The sequence below is a fragment of the Hyaena hyaena genome, unplaced genomic scaffold (assembly GCF_003009895.1).
Source record: "Hyaena hyaena isolate Hyena2069 unplaced genomic scaffold, ASM300989v1 scaffold_1117, whole genome shotgun sequence".
Taxonomy (NCBI): domain Eukaryota; kingdom Metazoa; phylum Chordata; class Mammalia; order Carnivora; family Hyaenidae; genus Hyaena; species Hyaena hyaena.
In genome coordinates this window covers 197,450-209,780 of record NW_024081744.1, presented here as the reverse complement: position 1 = coordinate 209,780, position 12,331 = coordinate 197,450, and the positions used below count along the sequence as shown (strand labels likewise).

At 35.1% G+C, this 12,331-nt stretch overlaps 1 protein-coding gene across 1 annotated transcript in view; it reads left to right on the top strand.

Annotated features, from left to right (window-relative positions):
* The window catches only part of LOC120224136 (RNA-binding motif, single-stranded-interacting protein 3-like), a 420,254-nt gene that overhangs the window by 313,120 nt on the left and 94,803 nt on the right, over positions 1-12,331 (top strand). Inside the window, exon 10 of the mRNA XM_039222358.1 lies at positions 1,552-1,602. Within this exon, the coding sequence (XP_039078289.1) occupies positions 1,552-1,602 (51 nt within the window). The remainder of the gene's footprint in view (positions 1-1,551; positions 1,603-12,331) is intronic.

Sequence of the window (12,331 nt, the reverse complement as noted above, 5' to 3'; positions counted from 1 at the left end):
AAAATAGTCAAACTTCTCCCTCCCAAAATACTCCTGGTCTTATTCCTTTGAGTCAGAAATGTGCTATCACTCCCTGCTTCTCTTTGCCTCACATTGTTCTTCAGATAATTCTTCTAATTCTGATTAGACAGTGCCTATAGATGCTCCCTTTAGGGGTATCTAGTGTCAGCTTTTCAAAATTTTGGAGAGAGAAAGAGCACGAGAGAGTGTACATGTGTGCATGCGTGTGTCTGTATTTTACAGATGGTGGGGGTGGATGCTTCACAATGGGTAAAACTGTAATGTTGCTGACTGCTACTAATTCAGTGAAGTTTCACCTTATTCAACCATTGCATCCTTCATTCCAGGGTGTCCAAGGTGTCAGAGCATCAGACTCGAGACGATACACATTTTTCCTTAACAGATCATTTTCATTCTTTTTCTGCACTTAGCTTCTTGATACACGTCGGTGGGTGAATGGAATAGACTTGCATGTGAATTGCAATAGAGGGTCTCAGAATGGATGATTTCTTAATTGCCTTTCCTCGGGACCCATGAGGCTACGTGCAGGTGCTGTTCAGTTTTTGTTTTTCCTGCAGTCCTGCCTGGTTGCAATGTGTGTTTTTGTGTTTGTTTTTTTTTTTTTTTAACCCATTTTTTCCTAATCCTGGCCTATGTTTCAGCCAAGACCACCCACTGAGCCCCAGCATAGAGCACTTTGGTGACATGAATAAAATATCCACAGAAAAGTGATTTCACTTGGGAGGGCTTATAAGTGGAATTTAACTCTAGCTCCTTTTTTCTCAGAAAAGGAATCAGAGCAATTTCCTATGTTGTTGACTCTTGCCTTTCACCACTTTCTTTTTTTTTTTTTTTTAACCTAAAGTGCATTGACACTTTTGTTAGTGTGAGTATATTGAAAACAAAGTCTTACAGGGTTCTCTATGTGACAATCCTGACTTTCTCATTTGGCCGACAAGGCACATTTCAGAACAGATGGTTGGCTTGGATTCTCATTTTGATTCGCCATACCAATTACCAGGAAAGAAAAATATCACAAACTTGCATAACTTGGGTTAACCCAAAGCACTCCCCCAAATTTCTGATTGATCTCTTTTAATTCTTCCCCCAGATTTTACCACTGAGATTTATTTCCAAGAAGAGATCACTTGAGAATTTGAAATTAGAATGAATGAAAGGAAACGAGGAAGTTTTAGCTGTCAACTCTTTGTTACTGGCTTCATATCCCTGGGCGTTGACCCTTGAGTAGGAGGTCGCTGAGGCTTCCACAGTCTCTAGCCTTCAACACCAACCTCAAAATATGCTCCAAGGCCCAGCCTGGTCCTCATGGGCGTTGCAGCAAGCACCTATGAAGTAGGAATTTGCTTTTTATTTTACTATGTTTTGGTAATCAGGTCCAAGAAGTTCCTGTCTATCCTCAGTTCTTAGCACTAATTAGCTGTAAAGTCAGATGGATTCCACTTTCTTATGACCTAGTGTGACTCCACTGAACGCAAGAACCAAGTTCGCTCTGTGATTGCTTTGTGCTAATAAATGCTGTTTGATGCATAGGTCCAGAGTACTTCATGGATGCCTCATCCGCCATACGTTATGCAACCAACAGTAAGTGTTCTCAGTCACCTGAGGCTAAATATTTCTATTATCCAAGTGCAAGCTTTTGTAATGCATAGAAGCTTTGGGGTAAAGCTTTTGTTAGAGTTCATACCTCTTTCAGGCAGCCATATTTTCCAGATGAAAAGCTGTTCCTGAAATTCTACAAAAGCATGTACAATAGATAGATGGTAGAGTTAGAGAGAGAGAGATGAGAGAAAGAAAAAGAGAGACAGAGATGACCGAGACAGAGGAAAGACTGAGAGACAGAGAGACAGAGAGAGAACAAACTTTTTTAGAGGAAATAGTCAACCTCCTCAGCTGATGTCTAACCATTTGTTATGAATGGGGAATTTCTACTTCACACAGGAATTCTGAACTCTGGACAATTAAATCTATTATTGGGGTAAAGCCTTTTTGTTTTCCTTCTCTTGTTATGTTTTGTTCTCTTTGGATGCTGTTTGATATCCTTTGGGGGCAATTTTTAGTATCATGGCCAAGTGGTCACTCAAAGAAATATATTTGAAATATGAAGACAGTTGTCTACTAAAAGGTGGAGATACAGAGATAGAAAGCAAGGTTGTTAGATACTCTTTTTAATATTAGCTAACTAGAACCATTCTCTTCTTTAAAAACCTCTTCTAAAAATATTCAAACTCTATTTTCTACTTGCCAATTTCCCATTTTGTGACATAATAGGACATCAGTCCCAAAGGAAAATACTACACATTTCATTTGAATCTAGACTGAAGGCTAATGATTCCATGTGTCTTTGTCTAGGTGTTCCAAGTTTTCTAGCTCTGTAAAAGTATAAGATAGCATGATTTCAATAGCAATAGATTTATGAGCATGGCAAGTAGGGGAGACAGGAAGTTGTGTGATAAAGTCTGTGTTGTATTCTTTTGGGCATGCTCACATCTGTGCCTTTGTTTCCTTTTCTGTCACTATATTAACAGGGCTATTGGAAGGATCAAGTGAGAGCATATGTGAAAATAGTTCTTAAAATACAATATGCTATATATTGTTATTGCCATTATCCTTCTTGTATTAGCTGTACAAAGACAAAGCAGTGCTTCATTTTAACCCATTTAAAAGCTAAATATAAATAAGGTAGCACACATTAAAGATCAGGGAACTAAATCCACAGGCATCCATTTCTTGGACTCAAAGGATCATAGCACCTGGTTTTCATATATGAGCTTTGTCCATTTTTTTTAATAAGAAGCATTCTATGTTGCTTCTAATGTTTTGATAGTTTGTTTTTTATTTAAAGAATGAAATATGTATAGCTTAATACAGCAGAACTTTAGACCGTATTTTGCAAATCCCTCTATTTACTTGTATTTACACCCCTTGGGGGCTACGTGAGTTCATCTGGTCTGTGTTCTGTAAATCACACCAGCATACAGTGAATCCAGAGTATACTTTCATATCCAAGTCATGAGGTAAAATTCAAAATACATTGCCAAACCATAGATTGAGCCAATACAAGAAAAGGGAAGAAGTTCTGCCAAGTTCTAAAGTGGAGACTTTCTAGAAGAAAACAGCTACCTTCTAAAAAGTTATTATGTTCATCAACAGGGTGCTAATGCTAGCTTAGTCCTCACAGTGAGGTGAAGGACCATCTCACTGTGACCAAAGGGAATGCACATCTAGCAAAATCCAAATATTTTTCCAGATATCTAAATATGTAAGATTCTATCAGTCTTTCTAGAACTATCAGTAGAAAGGAAGGTGTTTGTATGTGTCTTTATTTCAACTGTCACTCAGGACCTCAGCAAAATTTTTCTTCCCTTCGTCCTCCATCCTAGCTTCAGCCCCATTTTTTGGAAACGTTATTTCTCATACATCTTCCTCCAGCAATAGCTGTGTGTGTGTGTGTGTGTGTGTGTGTGTGTGTGTGTGAATTTATCCCCTTAGATATTTCTTGTTATGGCTACTGCTCACTGATGTCTTATCAGTTCCCGTAACTAGACGGTGCATCACATTTGTGTTGAGGTCATTTGGTTTGAAATACAATGTTTGTGACCGGGGCAGATTCCTGGAAAAAGGAGTGCCTGGGCCACCCACCACTTTGTTGTCTTTAGCATGGAAAAACTGGCTAAACAGTGTCATGGAAACAGAAGTCTTTTCCCAATAACAGTCTCACTCGTTGTCTATATTGCATAAATAACCTTATCCAACCAGTCTTCATCTCATCATCAAAATGGGGGCTAATCACTGAATGATACTAATAATACAAAAATACCTAAGCAATCTAAGGCAGATAAACCAAATACCTGGATCTTGAATGAATGAATGAATTAATGAATGAATGAATGAAAAAAAACAAATGAATGACTTGATGATTAACAGCATGAGCTCTTGGTTAGGGTCTTTGAGATAGGGAACCTTTCTCTGTTATGGAACTCTGGGCAAGAAAACTTTCTTAGCCACCGTTTACTTATCTGTAATGCAGACATGCTAATGCTTAAATAATTATATACTGTGTTCATAAAAGGGAAAATGTGTTAAAGCTCCTAAATAGTGTCTAGCAAATAGCAAACACTCAGTGAATTACTATTATTCTTATTTAGTTATAAAAGTACAGTGCACATTATACTTTAGTTGAGCCAAATTATATACAATGAGAGTTGGTATAGGAAGAAAGTTGAGAATAAACAATAATCACCTGTTTCTACTACATTTTTACTATTTATTTAACTACTTTGCTAATGAGTTTTTGGAGATAACCTCTATGGCTATAAATTGCTTAGATGGGTACTTATTTCATTTACTTACTAAACCATTCAATCCTTAATTCTAAGAAAAAGACCTATTGGGTACCCCCTTTCTGTCTGTAACTGGAACCTACTTTACAAATAAATTCAAGGGGTCAATATCTACATATCTCAAATATGTTGCCATAATTATGATTTGCTTACAACTTTTCTCCTCATTCATGTTTTCTCTTCTGCCATTTTGAGAAAATCTCATGTAGAAGCTCGGCATGTAAACATGTTTCTCCCCCTCACTGTGAATGCAAATTGACTCCTACAGTGGAGCCTGAAGCCTGGGTTCTCTTTCAGGCTTGGCTCAAAGGACTCCAAGTTTCAACCAGGCTTGTATCCAAAGAGACTTCAGGAAAGTTTTAGAGTAGAACACTGTGCCTCTGGTCTTTACCAGGATGAATGGTTAAAATGGGGGTGGGGGAGGAGACAGGTAATGGTCAGTGAGAGTGAAATGAAATGATGGAAAGGAGGAAAAGGAGACAAGGGACAAGAGAAAAGAAAGCATAAACATGAAACCGAAGTGTGCCATCCAAGTTTGTTTCCTTAGAGATGTAATTTGCTAAGCTGTGTGTAATGGACTTTTTCATAGATTTGGAAAAAGATTATGAGACGTCTTTCACTCTCAAGGAAGAGGGGATAAAAGTCTCCTTGACTGTGTTGTAACCGTCCTACCGGTATTTGTGCGAGAAAACCGTTCTCTGTCAGTTAGTGGACTCTGGGACCTTATTGGGTCCCCTGGAAAGTTGTCAAACCCCACTTAGGACAGCAAGAGCATTTCTGTTCACACTTTGTCATTGTTCCCCAGAGCACACACAGGAGAAAGCACTGTTGGATGAGATTAGGAATTCACTTTTTGCTGTGGAGAAGTAAAATTGCTGACTTTGTCAGTGCAGTCAGTTATTGGTCGCTCCTTCTCAGTGCAGAGATCTGTACTGCACTCTGAAACTCCCCATCACACTGACAGAATTTTAATAGATGATGGATTGCAGCAAATATCTACTCTGCATAGCATCATGTTACATTGGAATCTTATGTGAATGCACAATTGAAATTCCTGTGTTGCAACACATTGGACATTTTGTAAATCTGTGCTGACAAGGAGAAAAGATGATAGTTCCCAAGAAGAAGCATAGTCCTATTCCCTTAAATTGTATTTAGGTTCATTTGAATCATAAATCTTCTGTTCTTCCTACAGTTAGCATTATTTTCTCTCAAGGAGAAAGGTCAGCTTTCATTTTTACTTAATTACAAATTGGTTATCTAATTACAGCATTCTAAGAAATGCAAGATGCCCTATTGAATCATTGGATGATTTGTGGCCATGCATGGCTGAATTATGACTTTTATGATTAATAAACCTAAAGTTTATAGCTGAATAGTAAATATAAACGTCCCCTCTGCTACAAGGCTGTTCACGAAAGCTCCAGAACATTTGATTTGGTCATCCCTTGCCAGCAAACAGACCAGGCCTAAGACTTACTGTTAAAGGTTGTATCCTATAAATTTGTAGCTTTGTTTTCTGTAAAAGCACATCACCTAATGTGGAAAGAATATCTAAGTCATTTGAATTCTGTTCAGAAAGCAAGGTTTTCAGATATTATCCTTTTACTCCAACAGTTGAGCTGAGCAAAAATCCTAAATCTCATAATTTCATTAGCAAAGTAACAAAGTCAAAATGCTTTTGCTACCAAAGGAGTTAACTTGGCCAAATCTTTTTTTAAATACATAGCAAAATCAAAACAACAACGACTCTAACCCAAATATACTATTTCTCCTGGAAGAGAATGCAAATTGAATGCGAATAATCTTAGGAGGAGCAACTATTTTTGTTTTTGAGTGTCCCCTCCTTTTAAATATACTGCTGGGCTGTGTATTTGTTCATATTGTGACTATGACAAAGCCATTTCCACAGAAAGTCTCTTAGACTTTAACTACTGTAAAAACAAAAATAGTGCTGGCTTTGTGGTGTTAAATGTAACTTCAAAATTCTACAATACTTTTGCAAAAATAAAGAAAAATCCATTAAAACTGAAATTCCAGGTTCATAGATTATAAGTGCGTAGAGCATAAAGACCCCTTCACTCATCAGTTCTACTCTCCAGAAAGAAACCTAGGAAATAAAATTTTATGTCACCGTCCAGTCAATTTTTATGCATATGAAAATCTATATGTACTTGTGCGTAAATGTGAACGTATTTTTTAACATCTATACTAGATCACTCTACAAATATTTTATTGCAACTTGCTTTATTTTTCCCCAATAAAAGAATGTCCTGGACGTCATTGCATGAGTCACATATGAATCTATGTCATTTTTTTAACACTTCATAATATACCATTACATAAATGCACCAAAAGGCATTTTAACCAATTTCCTACTCACGGCTCTTTAAGTTAAGTCTAGTACTCGCTCATAAACTCTAGACTGTAATATTGAGCATCTGTGAGAAAACATTCATGGGATAAATTGCTGGTACAGAAAGTATATATAGTTTAAGATTGGATATACATTATTGTCAAGTTGCAGTCCAAGTGAGAGTGTTTATTTCTCCATGGCCCCAATTAACACTGGGCATTCTTGAGTTTCAAATACTTGTTGATGTGATAATGAACAGTATCTTACTGATATTTTACTATTATTTCTCTGAGTCCTGTTGGAGTTGAGTTGCTTTTCATATCTTTATTGACTAATTTTTCTTTTTACTGTGAGCTTCAAGTTCATCATTTGATTTTGCTCATTTTCTCTTCTTATTTTTAAAAGATCTTATTGCAGTTCATCAGTTAATGTTGTTACAGATAATTTAGATATTTTCTGCTTACTGTTAATTTTTTTGTGTTATCATGAAGAACTTTAGATTAGTATTATGTGTCTAGAATGTATTAGTTTTTCCTTTTAGAGCAAGGGTCACCAAACATTTCCTATAAAGACCCAAACAACAAATATTTTCAGTTTTGTGGGCTGCACACTCTCTTTCACACCTAGGCAGTTCTGTGGCTGTAGAGTGAAAGCAGTCATACACAATACATAAATGAATTGGCATGGCTGAGTTTCAAAAAACTTTATTTACAGAAATTGGTTCTGTATGAACATTTGGTTTATAAACTGTGTTTTGCCAGCCCGTACTTAAGAGCATCTAGACTCCCATATGAAATGCATTATTAAATATAAGATTTAAAACACCATAGGTTAAAAATAAATAAAACACCGTATGTTTTTATTTGTTTAGTGTTTCTTTTTAAGTTTATTTACAAAGAAACAGAGACAGAGCATGAGTGGAGCAGAAGCGGAGAGAGAGTGAGACACAGAATCCGAAGCAGGCTCCAGGCTCTGAGGTGTCAGCACAGAGCTTGATGTGGGGCTTGAACTAACGAACTGTGAGATCATGACCTGAGCCAAAGTTGGATACTCAACCAACTGAGCCACCCAGGCACCCTGTTTAGTGTTTTTTATTGTTGCTTTTGGGTTTTTTTGAGTTTAGTAACTTTTTAAAAATTGAGATATAATTAACATATAATATTGTATCACCATATGTCTTATTATTGTGTTAATAGTAGATTTTATTTTCAAGTTTTATTATTTTGGAGTTTATTTTGTAATATGGTATGAGATTATTGTCCAACTTTTTTCCCTATATGAGTAACCGTTTGTCATAACAACTTCTGCCATATAAATCATCTATATTTCATCTACTGATATACGATTTTATTCCAATTTTTATCATACAATAAATCTCTTTATGTCTTTGGTGTATTTCTGAACTCAGTTCTGTTCTGTTGGTTCACTTTTAGACCATTACTCTAGTATTTGAATTATCACTTTTTAATACCACGTATACCTGATAGGACTTAATCCCCAACCATATTTTTTTGTTGTTGTTTCTCAAGAATTTCTCTAGCTATTTTACATTTCCAGATTAACTCTAGTAGCAGTTTGCCAGCTTAAAGAGGTTCACTGAAATTTTTATTGAGATCACTTTTAATTTATATATTAAATAATGGGAAATCTGAAAATATGACATATTTATGCTGAATATTTCTAAGAAAAAATGGCTTTCCATTTATTCAAAATTTCTTATTCCCACCCTCAGCTTTATTGAGGTAAAACTGACAAATAAAAGTGGAATACTTAAAGTATGTGTTTTTGTGATTCAATATACCTTTTGGAAAAGCTCCCACCATCTAAGTAATTCACATATCCATTATCTCACATATTTATCTTTCATGTGTATATGAGAGAAAGTGAGCCTTTTAGTTATATTCTCATAGCAAATTTCAATTAGATAATACAGTGTTATTAACTAAAAATCATCATGATATACCTAGATACTGAGACTTTATTCATCTTACAGCTAAAAGTTTGTGCCTTTTACCAACCTCTTCCTGTTTTCCCCAACCCCCAATACCCAGCAAACACTTTTTTTTTTTTATTATATGTTTCTCTGAGTTTGGGTTGATTGATTGATTGATTGATGGTATTTATTCATTTTAGATTTCACAAATAAGTGATACTGTGCAGTATTTGTCTTTCTATGCCAGGCTTATTTCACTTACCATAATGCCCTTGAGGTCCATCCATGTTGTCACAAATGGCAGGATTTCCTTCCTTCTTATGGATGAATAATATCCCATTATATGTATATACAACATCTTTATCCATTCATCCACAGACAGATGCCTGGGTTGTTTCCAGATCTTGGCTATTGTGAATAATGCTGCAATGAACATGGAATGCAGATATCTTTTGAGGATTCTGCTTTTATTTTTTTTGAATATGTACCCAGAAGTGGGATATCTAGATCATATTTAATTCTTTTTTTTTTTTTTTGGAGGGATCTTCAAACTGTTCTCACTAGTGGCTGCATCAATTTATATTCCCACCAACAAGGTTCAAGAGATTCCTTTCCTTACATGCTCACCAACACTTGTTATCTTTTGTCTTTTCATAATAGTCATTCTGACAGGTATGAGGTGATATCTTATTGTGGTTTTGATTTGCATTTCCCTGATCATTAAAGATGTTGAGCATCTCAACAGGTACATGAAATGGGATATCTAGATCATATTTAATTCATGTTTTTACATTCTTTAATGACATTTGTATTCTTCTGTGGGAAAATGTCCATTCAGTTCCTCTACCCATTTTAAAAATCAAATTGTTTGGTTTTTCACTATTGAGATGTATGAGTTTTTTATGTGCTTTGGATATTATATGTCTGGATATATGATGTGTAAATATTTTTCTCCATTATATAAGTTGCCTTTTCATTTTGTTGTTGGTTTCTTTAATTGTGCAGAAGCGTTTTAGTAAGATGGAATCCCATTTGTTTATTTTTGCTTTCTTCTCTCTATTTTGATGTCAAGTCCAAAAAGTCATTTCCAAAACCAAGGTCAAAGAGCTTACCTCTTGTGTTTTCTTCTAGGAGTTTTACATTTTCATGTTATTCAAGTCTTTATTCCAGTTCGGGTTGATTTTTGTGTATGCTGAAAGATAGTTTCACCAGTTTCATTTTTTGAATGTGACTGTCCAGTTTTCACAACACGATTTATTGAAGACTTTTCCCCATTGTTTATTCTTGGCAACTTTGTTGGAATTGATTGACCATATATTCATGGGTTTCTTTCTAGGTTCTCTATTCTGTTCTATTGATCTGTGTCTGTTTCTATGCCAGTCCAACACTGTTTTAATTACTATAGCTTTGTAATCTGTGTGAAATCAGAAAGTGTATGTCTACAGCTTTATCCCTTTTTCTCAAGATTGCTTTGGCTATTCGGGGTCCTTTGTGGATCCATACAAATTTTGGGATTATTTTCTGTATTTCTATTTTCTTTTGTTTATTTATTTTTAAATAGTTCATTGTCAAGTTGGTTTCCATATAATACCCAGTGCTCATCCTCACAAGTGCCCTCCTCTATTTTAAAAATGCCACTGGAATTTTTATAGGGATTGCATTGAATCAGTAGATTGCTTTTGGTACAAAGTATGGACATTTTAACAATATTAATTCTTCCAATTCATGATCATGGAATAGCGTGCCATTTTTTGTGTCTTCTTCAATTTATTTCATCCCTGGTTAAATTTATTCCTAGATAAAATTATTTGATGAAGTTGTAAATGGAGTTGTTTTCTTAATTTTTATTTCTCATAGTTTGTAGTCAATATATAGAGAGGCAACTGATTTTTGTATGTTGATTTTGTATACTGCAACTTTACTGACTTTGTTTACTTCTCCTAACAGTTTTGGTAGAGTCATTAGGATTTTCTGTATATAATATCAGCAGATAGAGAGTTTTACATCTTCCTTTCCAATTCAGATGCCTTTTATTTTTCTTGCCTAATTGCTCTAGCTAGGATTTTCAGTACTTTGTTGAGTAAAAGTGAAAAGAGTGAGCATCCCTGTCTTACTCCTGATCTTAGAGGAAAAGCTTCCAGCTTTTCACTGATGAATACCATGTTAGCTTTGAGCTTCGTATATATGACCTTTGTTATGGTGAGGTGTATTTCCTCTATACCTAGTTGGTTGTAAGTTGATTTTTTTTTAAAGTCATGAATGGATGCTAAATTTTGTCAAATATTTTTTCTGCATCTGTTGAGATGATCATATGATTTTGATCCTTATTTTGTTAATGTGATGTATCAGATTGATTTGCAGTTAGTAAACCATCCTTCTGTTTGTGTCCCTGAAATAAATTCCACTTGATCATGGTATATTATCCTTTTAATGTATCGTTAGATTTGGCTAATACTTTCCTGGGAATTTTTGAATCTGTGTTCATCAGGGATATGGCCTATATTTTCTTTTCTTGTGGTGTCCTTGTCTGGTATGGTATTGGGGTAATTAATGCTGGCCTTGTAAAATGAGTTTGGAAGTGTTCATTCCTCTTCTCTTTTTTGGAAATAGTTTGGGAAAGATTGGTATTAATTCTTTAAATGTGTGGTAGAATTCATTAGTGGTCATGAGGTCATGGACTTTTGTTTGTTGGGAGGCTTTTGATTACTGATTCATTCTCCTTACTAATAATTTGTCTATTCAGATTTTCTATTTCTTCATGATTCAGTCTTGATAGGATGAATGTATCTAGGAACTTATCATTTCTTTTAGTTTGTCCAATTATATTTTGTTGTGTAATTGATCATAGCAGTCTCTTATGATTCTTTGTAGTGTAGTATCAACTGTAATGTCTCCCCTTTCCTTTCTAATTTTATTTGTGTGAGTCTTCTCTCTTTTTTTCTTGGTAAATCTAGCTAAGGTTTGTCTATTTTATCATTTTAAAAACCCAGCTCTAAATACAAATATTAAAAAAAAATTTTTTTTAAAGGGGCGCCTGGGTGGCTTAGTCGGTTAAGCGTCCAACTTTTGCTTAGGTCATGATCTCACGGTTCGTGGGTTTGAGCCCCGCGTCGGGCTCTGTGCTGACTGCCAGCTCAAAGCCTGGAGCCTATTTCAGAGTCTGTATCTCCCTCTCTCTCTGACCCTCCCCTGCTCACGCTATCTCTCTCTTTCCTAGAAATAAATAAAAATATTTAAAAAAAAAAACCCAGCTCTTTGTTTCATTGATCTTTCCTGCTGTCTTTTTAATCCATATTTCATTTATTTCTGCTCTGATTTTTGTTATTTTCTTCCATCTTCAAACTTTGGGCTTTGTGCTTTCTCTACTCCCTTGATGTACAAAGGTAGGTTGTTTATTCCAGCTCTTTATTTTTTATTCGTGTAAGGATTTATCTCTTTGAACTTGCTTCTTAAAACTAACTACTTTTGCTACATCTCATAAGTTTTGGTATGTTTTATTTCCATTTTCATTTGTCTCAATATATTTTTTATTTCTCTGTTGATTTCTTCTTTGACTCATTTTTGTTTACTAGCATGTTGTTTAACCAAGAATTATTTTATGTCTTTGAGTCCTTTAATAGAGTAGTAAATTTTCCTCCATATATGCTTTTTACATTTCTCGAATGTTTTATTTGGCATTTT